The sequence below is a fragment of the Ictalurus furcatus genome, chromosome 10 (genome assembly GCF_023375685.1).
Source record: "Ictalurus furcatus strain D&B chromosome 10, Billie_1.0, whole genome shotgun sequence".
NCBI classification, from domain to species: domain Eukaryota; kingdom Metazoa; phylum Chordata; class Actinopteri; order Siluriformes; family Ictaluridae; genus Ictalurus; species Ictalurus furcatus.
In genome coordinates this window covers 9,181,396-9,208,067 of record NC_071264.1, presented here as the reverse complement: position 1 = coordinate 9,208,067, position 26,672 = coordinate 9,181,396, and the positions used below count along the sequence as shown (strand labels likewise).

The 26,672-nt window shown below is 39.2% G+C and overlaps 2 protein-coding genes across 2 annotated transcripts; both read right to left on the bottom strand.

Annotated features, from left to right (window-relative positions):
* Nucleotides 1-1,411: 1,411 nt before the first annotated feature.
* LOC128613955 (kinesin-like protein KIF14) lies at nt 1,412-23,840 on the bottom strand. The gene is made up of 29 exons (XM_053635155.1): nt 23,760-23,840; nt 23,373-23,627; nt 22,807-22,894; nt 19,421-19,519; nt 18,850-18,902; nt 18,730-18,760; nt 17,796-17,903; nt 17,546-17,662; nt 17,284-17,402; nt 16,807-16,979; nt 16,415-16,562; nt 16,250-16,313; nt 15,955-16,139; nt 15,165-15,267; nt 14,911-15,065; nt 14,204-14,351; nt 13,953-14,105; nt 13,241-13,373; nt 12,876-12,969; nt 12,637-12,778; nt 10,997-11,100; nt 8,207-8,307; nt 7,677-7,913; nt 7,307-7,494; nt 4,782-4,940; nt 4,507-4,629; nt 4,290-4,364; nt 2,367-2,508; nt 1,412-2,257 (listed from the first exon to the last, which is right to left on the bottom strand). Exons 1-29 carry the CDS (start codon nt 23,810-23,812, stop codon nt 1,902-1,904), a joined length of 3,906 nt encoding a protein of 1,301 aa, XP_053491130.1. The 5' UTR covers nt 23,813-23,840; the 3' UTR covers nt 1,412-1,901.
* Nucleotides 23,841-23,855: 15 nt separating this feature from the next.
* LOC128613956 (uncharacterized) lies at nt 23,856-25,613 on the bottom strand. Its single transcript, XM_053635156.1, has 2 exons — nt 24,904-25,613; nt 23,856-24,633 (listed from the first exon to the last, which is right to left on the bottom strand). Exon 2 carries the CDS (start codon nt 24,585-24,587, stop codon nt 23,856-23,858), a length of 732 nt encoding a protein of 243 aa, XP_053491131.1. The 5' UTR covers nt 24,588-24,633; nt 24,904-25,613.
* Between the last annotated feature and the right edge of the window lie 1,059 nt (nt 25,614-26,672).

Sequence of the window (26,672 nt, the reverse complement as noted above, 5' to 3'; positions counted from 1 at the left end):
AGTGACATGAATACTGCGAAAGACAAAACAAAAGGGGGAAAACCCCAGAAACTAGGCATTTTACAACAAAACAATGGTGTTTATTTGTAAATACATAAAAGATCCATACAACAAGAGTTCAGAGCATACTTCTGATAAAGTAGACAGATGTGAAACATGTATGCTGCGTGATGTCAAAGCTATGGCTAAGGAACATCAAATGAACATGCATATGATGGAAGTCAAAAAAAAAGAAAGAAAATGAAAAGAAAGAAATTAATTCAACACCTAGTCTAGACAGGCAGGACTGTCTTCTGTGAGCATAAATCTCAGTGTTTATAAAGCACAAAATACATATTAATAACCCACTACTCTATCCAGCTGTAGCTTCTTTGGGGACGATTTTCATTGATGGAGCAAAAATAAACCAATTAACACCCTTACCGCTGCCCTCTAGTGTATAACCTAATTACATTACACTCTCACTGCTGCCCTCTAGTGTACAACCTAATGACATTACGCTCTCACTGCTGCCCTCTAGTGTACAACCTAATGACATTACGCTCTCACTGCTGCCCTCTAGTGTACAACCTAATGACATTACACTCTCACTGCTGCCCATGTCCAGAACCCGTACCCCTTAGTGATCCTTTGCATATCTCTAACAAAGCCAAAATTCTCACAAAAGTAATTGAAGGTTGGTATTTGATTGTTAGGAGTACATTTTTATTTAAATAAGGTGTCAGTATTCGCTGCATATGAATATTGTATTGTATTTTTAGGTGTTGAATCCTATTGCAAGAAATGCCCACTGTGTGCTCTTGCATACTGTTATCAAGAATGGACCACTGGTGTGCAGAACTACGATGACCAGGTCATAATCAGTTTAAAGTATTGTCTTCTACTTCGACGTTTTCTGCAGGTATTGTGGATTGCTTTCTTCACTTTGACAAAGTGCTTTGTCATAGTCAGAACCATTTCTCATATCACATTTTAGTCTCTTTAGTCTCACACTGCCGTGTAAAGGGTCTGTAAATCTCTTTCAGTATCCACTGGAATGGTTTACCCAAACAGTAAAACAGTGATTTGTGCATACCTACACTTTAAAGCATTAACTGATCATGATTGTAACTTTTCCTGTTTAAAGTGTGGATTCCATCCAGCTGTTATCATGAATGTCCATCAAAAAGGAGTTTTTAGTATGCCAGGTACAAAACACATGTAATCACATTTTTAGAAGATCTGAACTGCATATAATTTTAAAGTTTATAAAACTGTGTTTTATATATATATATATATATATATATATATATATATATATATATATATATATATATATATATATATATATATATAAACTTATTATAATAATGACTACTGAAAGAGATTACTCAGTACAGACACAGGCCTGCATCTTAATGAACCACACCAGTGCAGCTAAAATCAGTGTTTATTATGAAAAATAATACATAAACTATTGAATTATTACATGATTGTAAAGAAATTGATTCTTTAATGGCAACGTAAAGGGACAAATGTACGACAGCAATTGTAAAACGTTTGTGCAAAGACGCAAAACAGTGCATACAAAAGTCATGAGTGATTTTTTTTTTTAAAGATGAAATAGTTATTTTAATAATACAGTTTTTTGTATCACCAACTGCACCTTATTACTATATCCGTGGTAATATACAAGAAATAAACACCCGTTATATATAAACACGCAAATATTCTACAGAAGAAAGGTAATATTCATCCCCACACAAGCATAATCACATACAAAAAACGTTATATTTGTACATTTAATAATACAGTACGTCTTAATGGAAAAATGTGCATGTTGGAAATTTCTTTAGTATTACTACTTGTACTTAAACTAGTGTAAAGAACATTTCTCCTATATCTGACTCAGAAGAGACAGCTCAAACCCACTGAATGTCTCTGGAGCACGGGCGGACACCCAAGGACAGCGAGTACATGATTTTGGGAACGGTTTGGTTTCTTGGGCCTTGAGCTGGTTCCTGGACCTCATCATTCACGAAGATCCTGGATTCCATATTTTCTTCACTGCTCTCATCAAACAGTTCTGCCAGAGAGGACAATGCAGAGTGCAGGTCATCTCGGGCATCCATGACGCTCTTTAAACATGGCAGCTGAAGAGTACCAGCGGGGCAGACGTCCGTCTGTCTCGGTAATCCACGCACAAGGTCACAAATGGTCTTGGTCAAAGACTGGATTGTATCTCTGAAAGACCCGAGCCCAACATCGCTGCCTCTACCTGTGGAATAATCCACACGCATATGATGTATTATATATTTCAATATGGTTAAAAAAATAAAAAAAAGATATAAAGGTAAATACTGATGCTTAAGAACAGAAAAACATACCTCTGAGAGTGCGAGATAAGGAGGAGTGAAGCTGCTGGAGAGCATGGTTAAGCTGAAAGAGACTGGAGGCCGTGTTTTTCAAACATTCCATCTGCACAGCGTCGGCTCCCTCTTGATCATTCTCCGTAGGGTCAGGATTCTCCTGGAGCAGGAACAAACACAGGCGCATTCTTAATAACTTTACTGCTAGAGACAGGGGGGAAAAGCACTCCTCAAATATTACAGGGTTTTTTTACGCCATTAACGCATTTTGCATGAAACTTTCGATTTGATACGTCTGCGGTCGTTCACCAGACTACATATTAAAGCGAGCTATTCGTCATAAAGTATTATTTATATTGAGGTGTAATAGATATTTAAAATTAATTAGCCCCACACTCCCTCAACTGAAAAAGTAGTTTCCTCTTCAGCTTGAATCAGGAGAGGCTACAAAAAAACATGCTTCTCCTGAGCTACTACTAAGGAAGATCACCCCAAATCTTTAAGGTCTGGTACTACTGGGAGTACTTCTTGATTATGACGTTGGATCGACAAAAAGGACAGAAAATTTACAGCGTATTAAATCTGCCAAATGTGAGTACAATACACCGGTACTAAAACCACAAACTCGTCCGACATCACCCTACTGTGGAAATAAAAACAAGAGGCAACACATGCGCATGCATGCACACACAAGAATCGTGAGAATCATGAGCTCTGTGCCGCAGTTCACCAAAAGCAGCATTAAAAGAAGACACCTCAGCCAGTTTCAAGTGTCAAAAAGTGCCTTATGTAATAGTCGTGTACGAGTCCCTCAGTTGTCCTCAGTGTGAAAAGATGGATCTCATCATCATATAGCCGCTGTTGGGAAGGGGTCAAACATGCAGAAGATGCTGGAAAAGTAAAGAATGTGCAGTTTAACTGCACAGGACAAACAAGGGACTCATGATCAACTCTCACAGAACATAAAAACAGCCGTGGATCATCCAGGTAACGACACACAGGATTAATAATCATTATTTAAATGTAAACAAATGTGTGATATCGATCGTGTGTTAACTGCTTTATACAAAAAGGTCAGCTTTTCCTCATGTCTAATCTCTTCTGTTGAAGCATGTGTTCAGACGACACGCCGATGGATTTGATCTAAAAATGGATCATAAGGTTTTGTGGAATCCGTACGGTCATTAAAGCAAAAAGGGGGGGACTCTGAAATTCACGTAAATATTTAAAACATTCGACTTTTCACTCAAGTTGTTGTCGATAATATCATTTGTAATGAAAATTGCTGTATTAAATTAGTGTTCTCAGACTTTTGGACCTCACTGTATAGGTGTATATATAGAACATAAAAAGTCTTGTTTGTAAAGGTATTTCCACACTGTCTGTATAGTTCAGTAGTCAGGTGCACTTAGGATTACAATCTCAGTTCGTAGCTTAAAGATAAAATTGGACTAAAATGATTAACTTGGATTTTGTTTTCAGATCTGTCCTAACCTTTAGTAACTTTAAAGGCCATACTGAATTGGGTGTATTGCAAGAACATGATCCTGATATTTAAAATTGAGTTCATGTTGCCCACCCCTAATAAAAATTGTAAATCTACTGAATCAAGAACATCTGTCGAGTCTAATCTTTGTGTTCCAGCATCAGAGGGACAAATAATAGAACCTTGCTGAATGTTTACAATGAGGCTGCAGTGTATGTGCACAAAAGACAAAAAAACAAACAAAAAAAGCACTAATCTTCACATTAGCATCACATGACATTTGGTACAACACACGCACTATCTTAATGACAGCATGGCTGAAAACGGGTACGATAACCCCAACTGTGCACATCGTCTCACTAGCACGGTACATTGCTAACTCGTTGTGTGGGAGCGGTCTTCAGTTTAAAGCCTCTTTCTCAGCATCAAGCTATTTAATATTTCTTAATACGTACCAGCATGTTGCAGTGAATGTAACTTTGCAAATTTTTTGCCACCTCCAGCATTTTCACTTTAAGGTTTTGTAAAATCTGGAAAGAAAAACGGTGTAAATATGAAGTACACGAGGGATACACTGAACATAACCAACAAAAGAGTTATTTCAAATACAGATATGAAAAAAAAAAGTTATAATATTCTTCAGTATGTTAAATAACGAAATGGCAAAATAACCTGAGTTCTAGGTTGAGCTAACTGAGCATGTCTGAGCATCTCTCGGCTGATGAGCAGAGCCTCCTCCAGAAGAGCTCGCACACCTCGGCACATTCCCTTGCGCAGACACATCCCAGCAGACCTCTGAGCAGAAACCGGGACGAAGAAGAAAGTAAAAATACAACACAATTATTTACATACGTGTGAACTTTTATTCGAAAACGCTGTTGTATGCAAAAGGATTAACCGAGCTGAAGACATTAAAAACAAAAAAGTAGATACTATTACAAACAGACCTTCACTTTGCCTACAGCGTCTGATCCGTGTTCAGTCAGATGAAGATGTGTGCCAGTTACTGCTGCCAGGTGAGCAGTGGTGCTCAGAGCTGCGTCTATACTCCTACCCATCTTCCTCAGGGCCTCTGTCACCATTGAGGAGATTTCAGATTCACAGCCCTGAAGAAACAGAATGAACGAGTTAAAACAGACACCAAGTTATATGTTAAAGGCAGATTACAAAAAAGCAAAACATGCAAGTTTTTCATATGCACTTGTTATGGTCCTTCTCAAAAATCTGATTTTGTTGTATTAAGTGGAGATTCATGTTTGGCTTAAATGTAATTCATGGTGAAAATAATTTTTGTTTATGGTTATGAGGTAAAACAAATATTAATTGCATTAATACCATCAGCTAGAATTGAGAAACACACTATATGTCCAAAAGTACGCGGACATCTGATCATCACACCCATATGTGATGGTGGTTTTCCCCCAAATTGTTGCCACAAAGTTGGAAGCACACAATTGTATAAAATGTCTCTGTATGCTGTAACATTACACTTTCCCTTCACTGGAACTAAGAGACCCAAACCTTTTCCATCATGACAATACCCCTGAGCACAAAGCGAGGTCCATGAAGACATTGTGCCAAGTTTAGAGTAGAAGAACTCGAGTGTCCTGCACAGAGCCCTGACCTCAACCCCACTGAACACCTTTGGGATGAACTGCACCACAGACCTCCTCAACCAACATTGCCTGACCTCCCTCATGCTCGTGTAGGTGAATGGGCAGAAATTCACACAGCCACGCTCCAAAATCTAGTGGAAAGCCTTCCCAGAAGAACAGAGGCTGTGATAGCAGCAAAAGGCAGGACAAGCTTTTAATAGGATGTTTAACAAGCACATCTGAGCATCGGGGATCAGGTGTCCACATACTTTCAGCCATATAGTGTAACTAGAATGTGTGAGTATGGAGCTAGGAAACTAAGAATGTAGAAGCAGGTTTGGTGTTAGTTGGACTGTATTGTACAGTGTTGTAGTTTGTAGAGGAATGCCCCAGCTGCTACTGTAAGACTACTCATTTGCGTGTATGCTGCTAACCGACGGGACTTTTATTAAAAACTATCTTTTGTTGGCAGCGCTTGATCTACCCAACGTGCAACAATCCACATAGACTAACTGATCATGTGATATGTAAGGAATAACACACAACAGACAGTCACGTCATACTAAAAATAATCCATGTGCGTGACAGTGCGAGGCGGAGTGCCGTTATCACCCTATAGTGATTATACGAAACGGAATTTCCATTCGATTTCCTATAATCACATGGTCTGGAGTGTGTTATTCCACTTATACCACAGCGATTTTCCAACAGTTTCAATGTTTCATTTATTAATGAATGACACATCATGCATTTTAACAGTTTATGGTTAGATTTAATGTTGTGGAACATCCAAGAGACAAGTTAGATTTGCTTCAAGCAACAGCATGAAATAGCAAGGCAAAAGTCTTGTGTGATTGCTACTTAATAATTATCAGCAGGATCCTTTTTTTTTTTTTTTTTAATGATGAGACCACAGTGCCTTCCTGTTTTGTATTGCCTCACAAGAACGAAGTTCCCAAATTCACAGGTCAAAGTTCGTTGATGATAAGACTGATGCGGAGCGAATATTACCATGTCTTTCAATTGCCGCATCCTTTCCTCTTCAGTGAACTTCAGTGAATTTATTTGTGCTGGGCCTGACCACTGCTTTAGCTCAAAAAAGCAGAAAAGCCAAGTTTTTAGTTGTCTCCTGTGTCGCCATAGCAAGAGCAATGCGTAAATGTTTGCACCTCTGCTCATGTACTAGTTATGATTGTCATGTACTCATCCCCAGACCCATATATATATATATATATATATATATATATATATATATATATATATATATATATATATACTAATATGGGACATTTTTTTAACTTCTACAGCTGTATAGTGTAATGATTTATAATCCCAGTATCTGGCATCACCGAGAAGAGGATAGTTCCCCTTTCTGAGTCTGCTTCCTCTCAGCCACCATGTCATCTCTGACTTGCTCACTAGGGATTTAAATCTACAGTACATCCGAACTGAAATCAACCATCCTTTAAGCCTCAACTCATCCAAGTCCAAAATAACACTAGTGTCAACATTAGCATCAAATTTTATTGTAAATACTCCTGAATGGCAAAAGAAATTCCGCTGGATAATTTATGCACATAAATTATTTTTTCATTTATCTGCTCATTCCACAAAATGTTTGTTTTCCCCCTTAAAATTAAAATGACTAATTATACCACTTATGAGGATGAAGACATTTTTCAGCAGAATTATTGTCGATGTTTTTAATCCTTTACAATATTTTGAGTGCTACCTGTTCAAAATGATAACATACAGCCCAGCGTAGTGAAAGATTAGGGCCTTAACAGAAGCTTTTATGCTGAGTACATAAATAATCATAAATGTCAATAATATTTATACTAGTCACGTGTCAAAGCGCCCAGGCTCTTCCCATGTACCTGAATAAGGAGCTGAAAATATCCTCCTGTATTCTTTACTTCGGTCTTGAGCTCCTCCACAGTTTGGGACACTGACTGAGTGCTGGAGTTGACGTTGGAGACCCAGTGCATGGTAACGAACCCCGCTCTCTCGATAGCCGAGGTAGCTCTCACAAGATGAGTCTGTGCTTCAGTGCTACATGCAAACACTGCACACACATACACAGACAAACTGAGATTATCTGAACAATGTTGCACTACCAGCATAATATACGACATGGCTCAAGTCCTCGGTGTTCATATGTACTTACACTGATAAATGATTGTGTTTAAAAATTAAAAATAAAACAACAACGATGATGTATGGTTGTTTAAATTAGGAAAAGCTCACAGTTCTCCTGGCTGTTGTCATCCAGTTTCCCGTACAAGCCTGCGATGGAGTTTGCAGCGTTATAAATGGACAGAAGGTCCAGAGTGAGTTTGTCTGCCAGGCTCTCGCTCTCTTCTGCTGATGAACTAGTACGTAAACAGGAAACTGTGGCAGCTATCAGATCTTTGCAGATGCCGGGCAAGGCCGAGTCTGAACTGCTGGAATGAAAAGAAGGGGATTTGCTCATGCTTATCAGGCCTGGAGGAAAAAAAGAAAACACAGGAACAAAACATGTGAATTCACGATTTAACCAGTGTAGCAATGGCAAGTATGAACACTTCTTTTTAATGAGATAATAAATATGTATTCCTTCAGATTTTTGATGATGCATGGCTACTTTTCATGTTAGGAGTATTGAAGTATGGTAGTAGTCAGATAGACAGGTAGAATTACATATGAAGCAGATCACCACCACGCTGAAAATGAAACCATTTCAGAGCAATAAAAAAGTTGAGCTTTATAAAAATCAAGACTGTGCACAAAGCTCCTACCTGTTGGCTGTGAGGAGGTGCAGTTTAAGCTCTGAATGGGGTGCACTCGGATCTCATAGAGTCGCCCAGAGATGCGCCTGCTCCTCAGCAGACTCCTGCTCCTGAAAATTCAATGAGCGATAGGAACTTCATGTCAGTAATCAATGCATAATTATTTGTGACACTTCTTCATACTTTCCTTTAAACAAAAAAAAAAAGTTTTTATACTGAAAAATGCACTGTCATGGTGGTTGGTTTGGTAAAGGAGATTAGTGTCAGTAGGGAGCATTTATTTTTGTTTAGGCCATCATTAGTCATTATTTCATACATTACTCATTTTTTTCTTTATATTCACTCATTTTATTCTTTGGATTAAATAAGTGGAAATAAATAGATTTGAAAAAAAAATAATTAGTCATCAAGGAAAACATAATACTCAAAAACTAAAAAAAAAATAAATAAATAAAAAATCAATGCAAAATTTGCTAAAATTAGCTTTTTGTTTTGTAGGAGCTCATGCTGCATTCCAGAAAACTCAATGGTAAAAAATAAATAGATAAATAAATATCCAACAACCTACTAGAAAAAGTGATGTTTTTAGCAATTTTCTTTGTTTATATACTGTAAAATCTCTGTATATATCTCTGTCTGGGAGCAGACATCCTGTCCTGTCCTGCTGAGGCCCAGGGGTTAGAGGCTCCATCCTCAAGTGGTGGAGTCCGTATGGCAGAGGTTCGGCCAAGCGGAACTGGATGTGTTCGCACTGCCCGCTGTGGTTCGCCCTCACTCCTCCTGCACCATTAGAGCTGGACGCTATGGTGCACACATGGCAGAGGTCACATCTGTATGCTTTTCCCCCCAATCGTCCTGCTCCCACAAGTTCCCACAAGTTCGCCAAGACAGTCTACGTCTGCTGCTAGTAGCACCTTATTGGCAAGCTCTCATATGGTTCTCAGAGATAATATCCCTGCTAGACAGCACTCCTTGGGAGATTCCCATCCGCAGGGACCTACGGTCTCAAGAGGACTGATTTATCACCCTCGGCAGGAACTATGGAAACTTTGGGTCTGGCCACTGAGGGGCCGCCAGCTCATAGATTCTGATCTCACAACTGAGGTTGTAGAGACCATGTTGAACTCTAGAGCACCACCCATGAGGAATTTGTATGCGCTCAAGTGGCAACTTTTTGTCTTGTGGTGTGAGGAACATCAGCTAAACCCGGTGAACTGAGCAATAGCTACAGTCCTGGAGTTCTTACAAGGACGTTTCTCAGCAGGGTTGGCTCCTTCTACAATCAGGGTCTACATGGCCACCATTTCGGCCAGCCACGCCCCTATTGATGGAGCCTCTGTGGGACAAGATCCTCTAACTCCGAGGTTTATGCGTGGTGTCAGGCGGCTGAGGTCCATCTTCAGACCACGCATACCTTCCTGGGACCTTTCTGTGGTCCTGGAAGGTCTGTCAGGTGCCCCGTTTGAGCCCTTAGAGTCAGCCTCAGAGAAGCTTCTGACTCTAAAGGTAGCTCTTTTGCTGACCCTGACATCTCTCAAGCGAGTAGGAGATCTACAAGCTCAGTACAGGTGATGCTGTGTCAATGCAGCGCATCTCTAAATGGATAGTGGAAGCAATCTCTATCGCTACGCCTCTGGGCATAAGGGCTTATTCCACTAGGGGGGTTGCCTCCTCGAAGGCTTTGTCCAAGGGGTACCCTTACAAGATGTGTGTGTTGTGGCGGGGTCTACACCACACATTCATTCGATATTACAGCCTGGATATACATTCCACCCCGGGCTCGAGTGTCTTGCAGTGACCCTTGGGCTCGGATCTTTTTGAACAGGCCGTACCCTCAGTATGACAGAGTGGGTATTGTTGTTCCACAGCGTGGAGCTCATGCAACTTTGAGTTCTCTTTGAAAGGGAACGTCTGTGTTATGCATGTAACCCCTGTTCCCTGAGTGGGGAACAAGACGTTTCATAGCTTTGTCATACTGTGGCGTGCCTGTGAATTGCGTCTTCGCTTCAGATAATAAGGCTGACTGCGCAGTTCACAGGTGCTGTTTTTATTTCACACGACGTGCTTAATTGCCACGTCACCTGATCACGGCAGGCCTTATATATAGACATGATGTTACACAAGCTTCAGATGCTGGTCACACGCGAGGGCGCTTCCCACAACGTGGAGCTCATGCAAGGTGAGCTTCTCAAAGAACAGGATTACATGCATAACCCAAACATTTTCCACCAAAAAAGAACAAAAAAACTGTAAATTGCATCACAAATTTAGAAAAATGCTGCAGCAAATTCAAGCATCGTTGGCTGCAACAATCACAAAAAAAAAAAAAAACACTGCGAAATCCTGTACAGGCGGTCTGGACACTGGTATAAGGATGTATATGTAAAATGACTGACAAATAAAGCATGCAAATTTATATACTGTTCGGTGAAAGCCATAGAGTTCAATTCTCACCATTCACAGAATTTGCATAATTCCATGCACAAATCAGCAATAAAAATGCCATGATTGAATCATACTCTACATCAGTATTAAATCTAGATAACCCTTACTTGTGAAGCACATATTACAAAGTTAAGAGTATACATTTTTACAGACAAAATGCCACATAACACTTCAAGAGCAGTGCATATTATTATATTACTGTAATGTTATTCAGTGAAAGTGATGGAATATTTTAAAACAGATTTCTTGAGAGAAACACTCTTAGCTAGTTTATTAAAACTATGCAGAAATACACTTTAAAAAGGGAGGGGGCAGTGAAACAGTGAAATTTCTAAGAGAAGGAATAAAAAGTACCTTCTGCGAGAAAAGGATGACTCTGCAGATGCTGAAGATATATCTGGTTCCCAGTGATCGTTGGGGTCATAAAACACATCGTCATCTTTAGAGGTGCAAACGCCCTACAAGCAACGAAATCAACTGATCATCATTTTCTCTCTAAATTTCCAGTTTTAACCTTCTTTAAAAGACAAAGTTCACACCATTCAAATAAAAACACTATTAGAAATTTTTTTAATCGGTACACTATATGGCCAAAAGTATGCAGACACCTGACCATCACACCCATATATGTGTCTTCTACAAACTGTTGCCTCAAAGTTGGAAGATCACAATTGCCTTTGTATGCTGTAGCATTAAAAATTTCTCTTCTCAGGAACTAAAAGGCCCAAACCTGTTCCAGCATGACGATGCCCCTATGTACAAAGCGAGCTCCATGAAGACATGGTTTACCAAAATTGAAGTGGAAGAACTAAAGATGAGCCCTGACCTCAACCCAACTAAACACATTTGGGATGAACTGGAACGCTGACTGCACCACAGACCTCCTCACTCAACATTAGTGCCTGATCTCACTAATGCTCTTGTGGCTGAATGAACACAAATCCCCACAGCCACGCCCCAAATCTAGTGGAAAGCCTTCCCAGAAGAGTGGAGCTTATTATAACAGCAACGGGGGACTAAATCTGGAATCAACAAGCAAATATGGGTGTGAGGGTCAGGTGTTCACAAACCTTTGGCCATATAGTTTACTTATTGAGGTCACTTGATATACATAAACGGCTCTAAATAATTAATTACTTTAAAGATTATGCAACAATTTCGACATGTAAAAAAGGTACTTATCCTATAAGTAGTATTTTTCTAATCAAACACTTATCAAGTGAATCCGGTGTCCTTTGTCCAATTATCGCTGCATTTAAAATGCTCCCCATTCACTAATCCCTACACTGGAACATCAGGAGCACTAACACAGATAATAGAAATGCTTTTGTACATTACATTATGGTTTCTATCACCTCATCTCTCTGCAATACTAATCCCATTTCATTGTGCTACCTGCAAAACGTTTTTTTAACATGGATCAAACCTAAAGACATACAATATAGTAACCGAGCTACCTATTTTTTACCATTGTCCACGAGTATATAAATTAGTTCCTGAAACTGTTATTCAGACATTTAGATTTGCAAAAAGTCTGAAGGAATGTTACGATCTTGTCTTCCTCTCTGAAAATATGCATGAATGAAACAAAGCAAGGCAGTGCATTCTGGGTATTTCATGGCTCCCAGATCTTCTCCATTTTGTTTTATACTACTACAAAATGGCAGACTCTGAAAATAGTCTATATAATGAATAAGACATCGTTTCAGACACAGCTTATGCTATAGCCCATGACATGAGCATGTATAGTGAATAGGAAGGCATTCAGGATGGCGGGTTTTCACATGGACCCTGGGTAACCTAAGAAATGTGACCTCTAGCTAGACCTAACAAAATATCAGCAACGAGAACATATTATTTGCTGACAAAAGCAGAACAGCAGCATAATGCAGCACTAATGCTAAGGTTCATACCGTCAGTATAAAATTACAAGCTAATTAATATGTAAAAGATCTGAAGTCTATATACAGATTTTATGGAGAAGATATTTTTACCTGTTCCAGCTCCCTCATGACAGCCAGGTTGCTTTGAAATTTCTCCATGCTCCAGAAGGTGGAGATGCCCAGTTTAGTGTTCTGCACTTGGATTTGCGTCTCAGTGTTTCCTCCTTCACTCCCCTTCTCAGATACTTCATGTCTGCAAAGGAGGAAAATTCAGGGCATTTACTTTATTTTCAGCGACTAAATTAAATTTAAAAAATGACTACAAGCAAAGACAGTGAAAATAAACAAACCTGCCAAACACTGTGTGTTTCCTGAATTTGGCGCTTATTTTGTTAGCTTCTTCAATCATAAGAGACAATTTCATGGCATCCCATTGTGGAGGAGCTACATAAAGTAATGGGACATAAAATGCCTGTGTTATTAAGAAATAGGGTCAAATGACATTTGACATGCACAAATATATTATATTATAAATGCATACAGCTATGTCACAAACAGCAGTAAAATGACGTTTGTGCCCAATTCATACTTCAACAAGTTGACAGTGTTGTTTTTAATTTATAACACTAATTTGACCTGCAGCATGTTTCAAGCCAGCAGCAGCCTTTCAAGCACCTATCCAATTTATAATGCTATAAAGGGACGTTAAACCTACCAGTCTTGGGAGTCTGGTTCACCTTCAGGGCACGTCTCTTCTGAATATCAGCTAGATCTTCTGCAATTTTCCTCTTCTCCGCTTCCAGCGCTTCAAGGATTTTAGCATGTCGAATATCATTATCAACCATGGCCTGTAGGTAAAGGTAAAATTTTAAACGTGAGGAAACAATGCCATTACCACTGACAAGCTTCATTTAAAATTTTGGACAAAGCAGTGACTGAATTGTAACACACACATTGAATTATGAAAAACAAATATCACAGTTTTTGTTATATCAGCCTCTGTGCACACAACTTTTTTTTACTTTCATGCCATTACCTGCTGTATATAACTGTAGCACCCTACTGAACTAGTAGGGGTCAAGTGATAGCGGATTTTACAGATACCAATAACTACGTTGGGCAATACCTACCTGCCGATAACCGATTAATCAACCGATAGTTTTTAAAAAAAGTTTTTAACAACAACAAAAAACATTTCAAATAATAACAAAATTTGTCAGTGATAGTTTTTATTTTGCCTCTAGAGGCCGCTCTCGTGCTGTAATGACAGCGGACCTTTCTCATCCAGGGAAACCAGGGAAAAACCATTGGTGTGGATTTTTGCAAATAACTGATAGTTCGTGCTTGACCACTATAAACTATTTCAGGCTTTATCATCACCATGGTTACAGAGGTATACAGTCACACCCCTCTATGAAGCCGTGTACCTGTCTGGCAGCCTGGGCCTCCATTTGTATCCGTTTCTTGTGCATGCTCATTTCTTGTTCCAGGAGAGACTTTGCGGTCTCTAGTTTCTCCATCTTGCTGACCACCTTCTGCCTCTCAAGCTCCTCTGCTCTTTTTCTTTCATTCTCTTCCTCCTGAAAATTAAACAGGTCTTCCTTATTTACAAGAAAGAGAAGCAGAATTTTTATAATCACGTAGCTCGTTCTCCTCCTGAACAGATCCTTTAACGTACAAGTTCTTTCTCCAGGACTTTGATCCGGTTCTCATACTGAAGCTTCTGGTCAGACAACTCTTTCTGGGCCATTTCTCTGGCCACCTGGATCCCCTGCATCATCTCCTCTTTGGCTTTCAGTCGGGCGTCTTCAATCTCTGCCTCTAGTCTGAAGATAAAATAAATTAAAAAAGAAAAACAACAACATTGGAAGAGTGGAAAAACACACTTTAATATGAATGTCACTGGATATATGAAGGGTGCAAAGGCAATACATTTATTTCAATGTTATGCAAACTACTAGTAATTTTATAAAGTAATATCCCCTAGGGCTTATTTTAAATAGTTTTAAAAGGTTACAAAGTTAAAACTCCTGCTACGAGCACCTCAGTAGGTTAATTATTGATCATTCTTATTATTTCATGTCTCCTAAAACTATACAACAATGCCTATACAATGTGCTCAGTGCTATTTGTATGTTAATAATAAAATAAATTAACTTTTATGAACTAAAGATTTACCATATATTAAATGCTGTTTGCTACTATACACTAACATTTTTTTAAATACTTAAATGGTTATAAATAAAAGTATTGATGAAACTCAGTTTTTGGTTTTCAAATAAGGTAAAATATGAATAACATAAAAACTTAAAATGGACAAACAAAAATTTAAATGGACAGTAAACATATGGGGAAAAAATGATCGACTCTGATTTTTGAACTCACTGAGCTCTTTGAGCTGAAAGTAGCTCATTCTTGGCAAACTCAAAGTCTTTCTGGCCATCTCCATTGCTCCAACAGGACACTCGCTTTCCACATTGCACCTCGGCCGGGTGGTTGAAGCGGAAATAGTGATCTCCTCCAAGAATCACTCGGTCACCCTTAATAAATCAGCATATTTAAATAAACACATTAGCTGATAACAATTAACCTACATTTTTACAAGTCTGTGATTTCACGGTGTGTCTCATTTCTCTTACATGGTGGAGGATGGTGGCTTCAGATACAAGGTTTCCATTCACAAAGGTTTTGGCATTTTCCATGGGGGTGATGCTGACTGTGCCATTAACATTGGAGATAATACTGAAAGAGAAATTGAGAAAAAAAAAAAATACTAAGGTTTCTATTAGAGATCGACCGATAATCGGTTTTACCAATATTTTTCCAGATATTTCAGCACTTTTCCATAATCGGATATCAGATTTTTAATATCGGTTTCACCGATAAATGGCGACATCTTGTGGCCGTTTTGAGAATTTTGCACAGGACCACCATTGCAGCTGTGTGAAAAGGTTAAGTATTAAGTATAAGTATTACATACCAGAGAAAACTGGTGTCATTTGGTGTCCAAAACTGTGCATATAAACAATAACTATTTCCTTTATGCATAAGCGAATTCACGTTGAAATGAAGAATAAACAATAGATGTAGCTGGGGCCTGTATTCTGGCCATACAATAAGGCCTTGATGCATAAAACCACCACTGCTGAATCCTTCTCAAGAAAATACAAACTGAAATCCATTCTATAACATCATCACTTGTCATTAAGAGGTTTATTAGAATTAAATGTCCATACTAAATGCTTAGCTAACACTGCTTTCTACACAGGTGTATGTAAAAGACTGACTATCTGAGAGATTATGAAGGATGACAGGCAAGACACTATAGCCAATCAACAGTAAAAGTTCCCAATAGCCAGATGTCCCTGTGGAACTCAAGGCATCTGATACCAAGATGGGGTATTGTGTTGTTTTATTATGGCATCTTACCAATGTTCATCAGCAATAAGAGCCCCAGAGAGCTGGATGTCATGGGCTGACTCAGACTTGACCTTGCCGACCTTAGTCTGCCCCTCCTTAATCATGTATAAGAGCATCTCTGACAGCTGAGGGTCCTCATTCAGGTTCACAAGGTTGGGGAGCCGGTTATCCACTTTAAGTGTGATGCCTACACGCTGATATATCGAGAGAGAGAGGGAAAAAGAGAATATGTGAACATGCTGCATTATAGAACAATAAAGCTCTTGTTAGATGCTAGAAACTAGAATAAACAGCAAACACCAGCCTGGAGCTCTTTGGTCTCTTCACGTTTTCTCCTCTCGGCGTGCTCTAGTTTCTCCTTCCATGTTCTAAACGAGACAATAACAATGTGTGAAACATTTGTGGAACAAATGTGAAACATCGCACATGGTTAATGCCACTAAAAAGAAAGTATGTGCTTTGCCATTACCTGTGCACCTCAGCCATTTCGCGTTCCTGCTGAGAGAGTTGAGACTTCAGGGCGAAGATTTCCTGCTGGAATTGTCTCATCTTCTCTGGATCGATGTCCTGCGAGCTCATTTGGGCGGCCCGCAGCTTCTCCACCTCTGCTTTCAGCTCTGGTGTCGAACACAAGCAACACACTGGATTCATATATCCAAGTACATATCGTGTTCATCTACTGCCCTCTGCTCAGAGGACGATAAAGAGGAGCTGCGCACTTCCCTCTGAACAGCACAGACACCCAAGCCATGACATGGAAAGTGTACTCAGGTCAAGGCTAGCTCTAATTGAGCAGCAGGGAGAGATGCGGAGAGAACTGATGTGTGTGAAGGAAGCGAGCAGGGGAATGGACGTACTGACCTCGGATCAGCTTGGCATTGGTGTCCTCGTTGACCTTGGCTACGTTGATGATCAGGCGAGCCTGCTGAGCATAGCGCAGAGTGCTCAGGCTCTCATCCATGTTGCTCGTGGCTGGACTCAGTGTTGCGATCATGGCCGTTTTTGAGTTTCCACCCAGGCTTTCCTTCAGTAACCTGCGCATTACAGTAAAACCATGTTCAGGCACCACAGAAGAGGGGGGAAAAAGTAAGCACAGATTAATATTAACGCATAATGTAATAGGATTTGGTGAGGAGGCAGATTGGTAGTTAAAAATATTAGTCAGTAGTCTACGAACTCTCGGTTCCAATCCAATCACGGATATATCCTAGAAAGGCTTTCAGCTGCCCTATGACAGTGCACGTGAACAGCAGAAGAGAAGCCTTCACGATTCCAGGCTGGTAGCTTGTGGGTTGACAACCAAATTGGGTTAAAAACAAATTCAGATTTGTTTCTTACCATGTCAGGACCGACTCCCTGTATGGAATGAAGATTTTCTTTCTGCCCTGAGCTTGCTCAGAGAGTGAAGAAATCACCTTCCCCAGAGTGAGCAAAGACTTGTTGATGCTTGCTCCTTCCTAATGAGACACAGGAAGCAAACCTTATTTTTTAGTTAGAATAGAAATAACCTCTTCAGGACAACAAAGGATTTTAAGCTTTTGTTCAATTAATTTAGTGCAAAACTGGTCGGTAGTGAAAGTGTGTGGAATGGTCTGAGTACCCTCAGCCGGTCTCCACTGGTCTGAGCTACGCCACAGCGCTCACTGCCAGCTAAATCCACCAGGTTTATTCTGCTGATTATTCTGTGATCATGTTCTTCTCCCTCCACTAATTCTGTCTGATTACGGAAAACACAAAACAAATTCAAATGCACCGAGTTTTTTTTTCTTCGTTTGTGAGAATGACGGACACTGTGGGGTTCAAAGAACAGACTGGATTTGGAAATGTGTCATTTATCTTTGAAGACTAACCTTAGTCTGAGTCATGACCAGAGTGAAGACAGAGTGAGACCGGGAGCTTTTGTCATTCATTCCTGTAGCAGCAGTAGCTCGCTGTTTATTTCCAAGCTCAAGCCAGGCCTGAAACAATACATGGGAGAGTACGAAAGCATGGACATCTTTCATTAACTTTCTTAAAGGAAGCAAGCAAACAGGAAAGATCAGCTATCAAGAACACAAACAAGCAAGAAAGATGGAAGGAAAGTGCAAAAACATGAAAGGAGGACAGCAGGAAACCTCAAAAGAAAGACAGCACAAAAGAAAGAAAGAATGAAAGAAAGAAAGCACAAATACAAAAAGAAAGCACGTATGAAAGGAAGAAGGAAAAAAGCACAAAAGACAACGAATGAAAGAAATAATGAATGAAAGAAAAAGAATGAAAGAAAGAAAGAACAAATGAAAAATCACAAAAGAAAGAAAAAGCACAAATGAAAAAAAGCACAAAAAAGAAACAAATGAAAAATCACAAAAGAAAGAAAAAAGCACAAATGAAAGAAAGAAAAAGAAACAAAAGAAATCACAAATGAAAGAAAAAGAAAGAAAGAAAGAAAGAAAGCACAAAAGAAAGAAAAAAGAAGCACAAAAGAAAGAAAGAAAGAAAGAAAAAGAAAGAAAGCACGAATGAAAGAAAGAAAAAGAAAGCATGAAAGAAAGAAAGAAAGCACACAAAAAAGAAAGAAAAAAGAAGCACAAAAAGAAAGAGAAAGAAAGAAAAGCACAAAAATGAACGAATGAAAAGCAAAAGAAAGAAAGAAAGGAAAAATCACAAAAGAAAAGAAAATCACAAAAAAGAACAAATGAAAGAAAGCAAAAGAAAGAAAGAAAGAAAAAGCACAAATGAAAGAAAGCATGAAAGAAAGAAAGAAATCTATTCTACTTGGCATGAATTAATATTTTGCCACATTACCTGGACATCAGCATAGGAGCTGACCACATTCCTATTTGAAAAACATAACACAGATGTAAAAGATGAGCAATATTGAAGACCCACTAGAAAAACAGATATTCAAATGTCAGGATTCCTTACGTAGAAAGATCTGCAACATACGGCCCATCAGTCGGGTGTTCTCTGACCCGCAACTAAAACAAACGGGAAAAGGTGATTAGGACAAAGTACACAGGACTGATTTATTAAACTGTACAGAACACAGTCATGTGGATTGAGTGACAGTAAATCCAAGTTTTAGGATAATTATAAGAGCAGGTGAGATGAAGGTGCTCCAACAGATTTCTACAGTAATGATCACAAAGAAAAAAAAAGCATTTAAAGATACTGTTTTTATTGTTGTCCTTATATATAATAATCCTAATTTAATAGGATTTACTGTTGAACACTTTTGAAAAACAAGTAGTTATCCTAAGACCTTCTGGGTTTTAAACAAAATTTAGTGTAGATGTTTAAATTTAAGCACAAAGAAAAATTATTATAAGTTGTAGTTTCCCCTGAGGTCCAGATTTTACATCATATTTTTATGCGCTCACATTTACCTCAATCCCTCACTGAGATTTTAGCTTTAATCAGGGATTGACTAAACTCTTTGAGACAGATTTAAAAAATTAGCAGATGATCACAATGAAACATAAAATGTTTTACTTACGGGCATCTTCTTTTGGTGTTGCTCATCCTTCACCACAAGCAAATCGTGGATCTTCTCATTATACACCTCAAAGTAGCTCATCTCCAGGTGACATGTCACCTATGACAAATATTTGGAAACAGGCAACTGCCTTCAGGTTTGTGTCTACAGTATATACAGGTGCATCCCAAAAAATTAGAATATCGTGGAAAAGTTCATTTTTTCCCGTAATTTAATTAAAAAAGTGGATCTTTCATATATTCTAGATTCATTACACATAAAGTGAAATATTGCAAGCTTGTTTTTGTTTTAATCTTGATGATTACTGCTTACAGCTCATAGAAATCAAAATTCCAGTTTCTCAAAATATTATAATAAAGAATTTATTATACAGATATGCCGACCTGAGAAGAGCTCTAATCAGCTAAAACACCTTTTTACTAAAAACACCACTGCTAAGTGGTCCAAAGTCCTCTTTTCAGATGAAAGTAAATGTTGCATTTCATTTGGAAATCAAGGTTCCAGAGTCTGGAGGAAAAGTGGAGAGGCACAGAATCCAAGTTGCTTGAAGTCCAGTGTGAAGTTTCCACAGTCAGTGATGATTTGGGCGGCCATGTCATCTGCTGGTGTTGGTCCAATGTGTTTTCTCAAGTCGAGAGTCAGTGCAGCGTCTACCAGGAGATTTTAGAGCACTTCATGCTTCCATCTGCTGACGAGCTTTATGGAGATGCTGATTTCCTTTTCCAGCAGGACTCGGCTCCTGCCCACAGTGCCAAAACTACTAGTAACTGGTCTGCTGACCGTGGTATTACTGTGCTTGATTGGCCAGCCGACTCGCCTGACCCGAACCCCATAGAGAATCTATGAGAGACACCAGACCCAACAATACAGACGAGCTGAAGGCCGCTATCAAAGCAACCTGGGCTTCCAGAACACCTCAGCAGTCCCACAGGCTGATTGCCTCCATGCCACGCCGCATTGACGTAGTAATCCGAGCAAAAGGATTAAAGCCCTGACCGAGTATATATTCTAATATTTTGAGATGGATTTTTGATTTCCATGAGCTGTAAGCCAAAATCATCAAGATTAAAACAAAAAAAAGGAATATTGGAAAAAGAAATTGAAATATTTCACTTTATGTATAATGAATCTAGAATATATGAAAATTTAACTTTTTGAACAAAATTACAGCAAAAATTTACTTTACCACGATATTTACATTTTTTGAGATGCACCTGTACAGTGTTAGACTAGTAGTCCTAAATCCAGTCAGTTTCTGAGGCAGAACAGACTTGATAATCAATAATTAGTACTTCATTACCTGGTTCATCGAACACCACCACACATGGTATTGTGTTACACATGATAAAAAGCTGTCCTATTTGGAAGAGCCCATAAAGACAGACTTCTAAACTACCATGTGCATCGATCGATCAATAGATATGTCAGCTGCACTTTCATGCTGCCATTGTACCACATCCCAAAGGTGGATTCAGATCCGATGACTGGCGAGGCCACTGAAGTACACTAAACTCCTTGTCATTCATAGAACCAGATTGAGACAAGTAGCAGATACGCTATGGCATTCAAACAATGCTCGACTGGTATTAACGGGTCCAAAGTGCACCAAGAAAATATCCCCACACCGCCGCCATGCTGAACTGTTGACACAAAGCAATGGGTCCATGGATTCATGCTGCTGATGCCAAATTCTGACAGTACTATCTGCATGCTGCAGCAGAAATCGAGATTTATCTGAAAAAAACCTTTCCTAATGTTCAACTGAGCAGTTTCAGTGAGCCTGTGCACACTGTACCCTTAGATTCCTGTTCTTGGTTGACAGGAGTGGAACCCAGCGTGATCATCTCCGGTTGTAGCTCATCCACCTAAGGCTGGGCGTGTTCTGCGTTCTGAGATGCTTTTCGGCTCACCACGGTTGTAAAGAGTTACTATTTGAGTTACTATATCCTTCCTGGAAGCGCTGGTGATTTTCCTCTGACGTCTCTTGTCAACAAGGTGTTTCCACCCACAGAACTGTCACTCCCTCAATGTTTTGTGTTTTCCACCCCCATTCTGTATAAAATCTAGAGACTGTTGTGTGTAAAAATCCCAGAAGATCAGAAGTTTCTGAAATACTCAAATCAACCCATCAGGTACCAACAACCAAGTCACAAATATCACAATTTTTCTTAATTCTGATGTTTGAAGTGAACATTAACTGAGGCTCTTGACCTGTATCTGCATGATTTTATGCATTGTGCTGCTGCCACATGATCGGCTGACTGGATAATTGCATGAATGAGCAGGTATACAGGTGTTCCTGTGGCTGATGGGTGCATATTTCTCAAATCTATCATTGAGAAGTGTTTGTTTAATGATTGATATTTAGTATCACAGTACTTTTAAATGCTGGAAACCATGTTACTAGGAGCTTTAATGTAACCTGTATCCTGATAAAAAAAACAAAAACAAAACAATTTGTGTTTATACCTCGTAGTTATATGCAGTATGTTGCTTGTTTTATTAATGTGCTTGGATATTATGCCATCATGATCCCATTAAGGTGTGAATGTAGTCTCAGCAAACTGTAGCCTATTAATGTGACAATAGCATGTGTAATTGTGCTAATGCAACTTACTTCAAGTAACTTGCCAGCTAGCATCGGTTGAGGACATAGTAGTCTTTACAAGCCAGACTTCTAGCATTTGCTGCAAAGTCTGCTACATTTTTATTAATCAGTCTGTACAGGATTTTGTGGAGGTTTTTTTTGTGATTGTTGTGGGCACAAATGCTTGATTTTGCTGCTGCTTTTTTCAAATTTTGCGATGCTACTTGGAGTTTTTTGTGCCCTTTTTTTTTTTTTTGCAGAAAACTACTTGTCAAAATTGCAATTGCACGAATTTGTTTTGTACGGTCTTTTGCAGTGATGTTTGCTGGTAAATGATCCCTATTAGCTGTACTCATGTTCGACACACATGAATCGAAGAGGGCTTTGGCTGAATGCGCGTCTTGGACCAAATCTGCGGGAATTTTGAAAAATTGCAAGGTCCTCCGAATATTGCAGAGTTTCCTTGATACCTTTTTCTGGAGCCTGTCAACAAGATAAAGTGAGGTTGTTTGCTTGCTGCTTCAAACAAAACTCTTGAATAACTTTTAGCGATAGGATTCTGTAAACTTTTCTCACTACACCTTTCTCTAAAAAGCTCACTCTGTTATTGTTCAAAGGTTTTTGCAGAGAGCCAATCAGGCTGCAACCTTCAACAACCTGAAGCCAGAAAAGTTTACAAAAGATGTTGGATACTTTGTGGGTGGAGTCTCTGACACAAGGGACATGGTTACATGAGTCAATTAATCAAACTTGTCCTTAAAATTAGATGAGCTGAGAACGTCGAACGTTGAGAACTCACCTCGTTTTTATCAGCACTGGACACTCTTGCAAAAAGCTCCTCGCAGAATCTGGGTATAACGCCAGCCTCCTCACCAAAACCCATCATACTGAAAGAAAAGTGAGTGCAAAATCAGAAAATACAGCCCTGAAAACACCTGGTCATTTCGATTTATCTTGTGCTCAGACTGTATCCTAATAAGATATAAACCATGTTTAGACACAGAATCGAATTTGTCTCCAGTTAGAAGACTGACTGCTGTATCACATGCATGCTGCCAAACAGCTCATTACATTAAACCACTTCCTCTGCTGTTCCTCATTTCTTTAACTGTTTTTCAGAAAGATGGATGCATATACACATTCATATTTCACTAAGATACATCTTCGACTTCCTAAATTGTGGTAATCATTCGAGTTAAATCTGTATTGCTTGCCACTTTGTGTGCGTTTACACTTGCATTCGTTTTTTCTTCATATGAAAACTATCTACTCAGGATGTATGAAACAATTACCTGTAAATGAGTTCAATGTTGTATGAAGAACCAAAACTTTTTTTCAAATAAATCATTTTAAAAAGCTACTCACGTGTAGGATTTTCCCGAGCCCGTTTGTCCATACGCAAAAAGGCAGGTGTTAAATCCTTCGAACGCTCTTTCGAGTAAGGGTCTAGCCAGCTTTTCATAAATGGTCTGCTGACCGGCGAAATTCGGGGCCATTTCATCAGCCGAGTAGAAGGAGAAGTCGAAAGAGAAGGTGTACGTCTGTTTAGTGTCGGGATGCTGAACTACAGTCTCGTGATTCTCCATGAAAATCACTCGACGAGCATTCTCATTGTTTTCCCTGGATTACAAGCAACAAACGAAGAGAAAGGATTCAATTCAGGAGTAAACCAAATATTATAGAAATGTTTAACTGAGCAAAGTCAGCGTGTTTAGATGTGGAAGAAACTACAGACTTGTTTTTTGTTGTTACCTGTGACTGAAGGGTCTCACTCGCACCGCCACCGTCACCGCACTGTTTTCCATCTTCAGTTCGTTAGATGATAAAGCCGCAGTTCGACTCCCAGACTCACATGGAGGAGGCTTCGACTTCGCGTTTTAAAACAGTCGAAAGCTGAGTTGTGGTCTTTCTCGTAGTAGATATCGCGGTCCGGTTTTGACTGATAATCGGAAACTTCTTACTGACTGGACCTGGAATCGCGCCTCCGTTTAAATCCGAGCTCGACTGCTTTTGCCTTTCAACACCTGTCTGTTTTAGAGATAATTTTTCAAAAACTTCCTTCTTCAGACTTATTCGCTCAAACTGGGTTTTCCCAGTCGGAGTTGAGATAGTTTTCTGTTCTCTGCCCGTGCTCTGTACTTTCTGAGCACTCTTTCCAGGTGTGTTGACTGGCTTGGTTGCATCTTTCACACTGGTTTTCAGTCCATTTTCTCTCAAACTGGCAGATCTCAGAAGACCAGATGAACCCTCTCGGCTGTTCGGCTCGGACAGGATCTTTGAACTAGTCCACGGTCGTTTCTGGTTCATGGTGGATGTGTGTGGATGAGAACCTTTATCAGTGGACCCTGCTCCTGCTCTGGTTCTTCTCTGTAAAGTTAACCGTTTCCCATGACTTTCTCGGTTCTCTGTATTTTCAGATGTTTCCTGAACACTACCCACTGTGTTTTTGCTGTTTCTTCTTTGAAGAGTGAGGCGACCAGCACTGGGAACCTCATCACACCTGCTTGTCAGGGTGGATATTATATAGGTCTTGTTTATCTCTTTAGAGTTACTCAGAGATGATGTTTCCTTCTCATCCATTTTCTTCTCCACTGCTTGCAGCAATTAACCGAATAATGTCTGTTTTCTGGATAAAAAAATGCAACTTTATAACCTCTTTTACTTTTTTGACATGCTGATGAATCTTAAATCAGCCCACTGTGGCTAACTGTCACTAAAGTGTAACTTGTTTATTTATTTGTTTAAACTCTCCTGGCTATGAAAACGATTTCTATCAGCTTCGTTACCTAATAAAATAAAATAAAATAAAATAACGCTAAAAGACTGGGTATATAAACCTAAATATAAACGCACTCTTACGGGAAACAAACAAATAAACAAAAAAAGCTTTGTTTACCTTTTACACAAAAAAAGGTTCTCTTGCCTACGTCGCCATCTTGCCGCTTCAATTCAAACCTCACTCGAGGAACCCCATTGGCCGTCTACGCGGTGACGTCACGGAGGCCCGGAAGATGCGGTGTAGTGTGGCCTGTTTATCGGCAAGGGGCGCTGAATTTCCTCTGCTCACTAGGAAATAGGAAATGTGGACACCATTGCTATGAGCAGTTCTCCACAGTCGTCTGTTCAAACTGCTTTCAGTAAGGCTTTTCCTAAGCGCTGGTGTTATATTTGGTTTATAGTGACACAATATTACATGACAAAAAGATACTGAGCAGCTCTGTTGGGACTGGAGCTATACACTATCTGGCCAAATGTATGTGGACACCTGGCCATCACACCCGTATGTGGTTCTTCCCCAAACTGTTCTACAAAGTTGGAAGTACAAATCTGTACAGAATGTCTTTGTATGCTGTAGTGTTACAATTTCCCTTCACTTGAACTAAGAGGCCCAAACATGTTCCAGCATGACAATACCCCTGTGAACAAAGCATCCAAAATCATGCGCAGTGACAGTACTTACTGTATTTGATTCAGTACCTACTGCTCATCTATTGATTCAGTACATTTTGATCAGTATATGTGTGTAGTATGAATACAATACGGACATGCTACATCCGCCATGTTGGCAGTGTCATGTGACCTACGACGTCATAATAACCGCACAGAGCCCAGACCTCAACCCCACTGGACACCTTTGGGATGAACTGGAACACATCAGTGCCAAATCAGTGCCTGATCTCACTAATGCTCTTGTAGCTGAATGATCACAAATCGCCACAGCCACACTCCATAATCTAATGGAAAGCCTTCACAGGAGAGTGGAGCTTATTATAACAGCAAAGGGGTCTAAATCTGGAATAGGATGGAACAAGTAGATATGGGTATGATGGTCTGGTGTCCAGAAATTTTGGGCCATATAGTCATCTACTACTACTATGAATAATAATAATAATAATAATAATAATAATAATAATAATAAGTGTTTGTATCTAGCACTTTCCATGTATTTCAAATGAAGATCATTTGAATTACAGTATGTGTAAAGAAAATGACAGTATTATGAGACCACACGAGAGTATTATGCAATGCTATGAAAAACAATAGAAAAATGCTAAAATAAAAAAAGATTTAAATGTGTTTTTTAAAAAGGAAATAGCTGGAGCCTGGTGAATACTGAAGCGTAGTGAGTTCCAAATATTAAAGCATTAAAACAACACAATACTCTGAGTTATCTGTAATGCAAAGTTCAACATGTTCACAATGACAGTAAACTACAGCAGATGAAAAGACTTTATACAACATAATATAAAATAAAAGATATTTAAGTATTTAATGAATCAGTCAACAAAATCAGGTAATTTTTCATTTTTGCTTTGTTATTGTTTACCTGTATCTCAGTCAATGTGTGTATGAAAGCTAATGTGCATGTTTCCTGTGCATGCAGATTGTGATTGCCGCTCCAGGCCGTCTCATAGAGATTCTGAAGCAGAAGGCTGTCCAGCTTGACGGCGTAAAAGTCGTAGTGGTTGATGAGGTATAATTCTGTTATTCAGTACAGGTTGCAGCTTTATTTAAACTGATTTACTTCCAGCTGTTTTCATTCTTTAAAAAAATTCATTAAAAAACCCTTCTGTTCACCTTGTTAGGCTGATACCATGCTGAAGATGGGATTCCAGCAGTAAGTTATATTTATACGTATTGTAACAGCAAAGGGGGACTAAACCT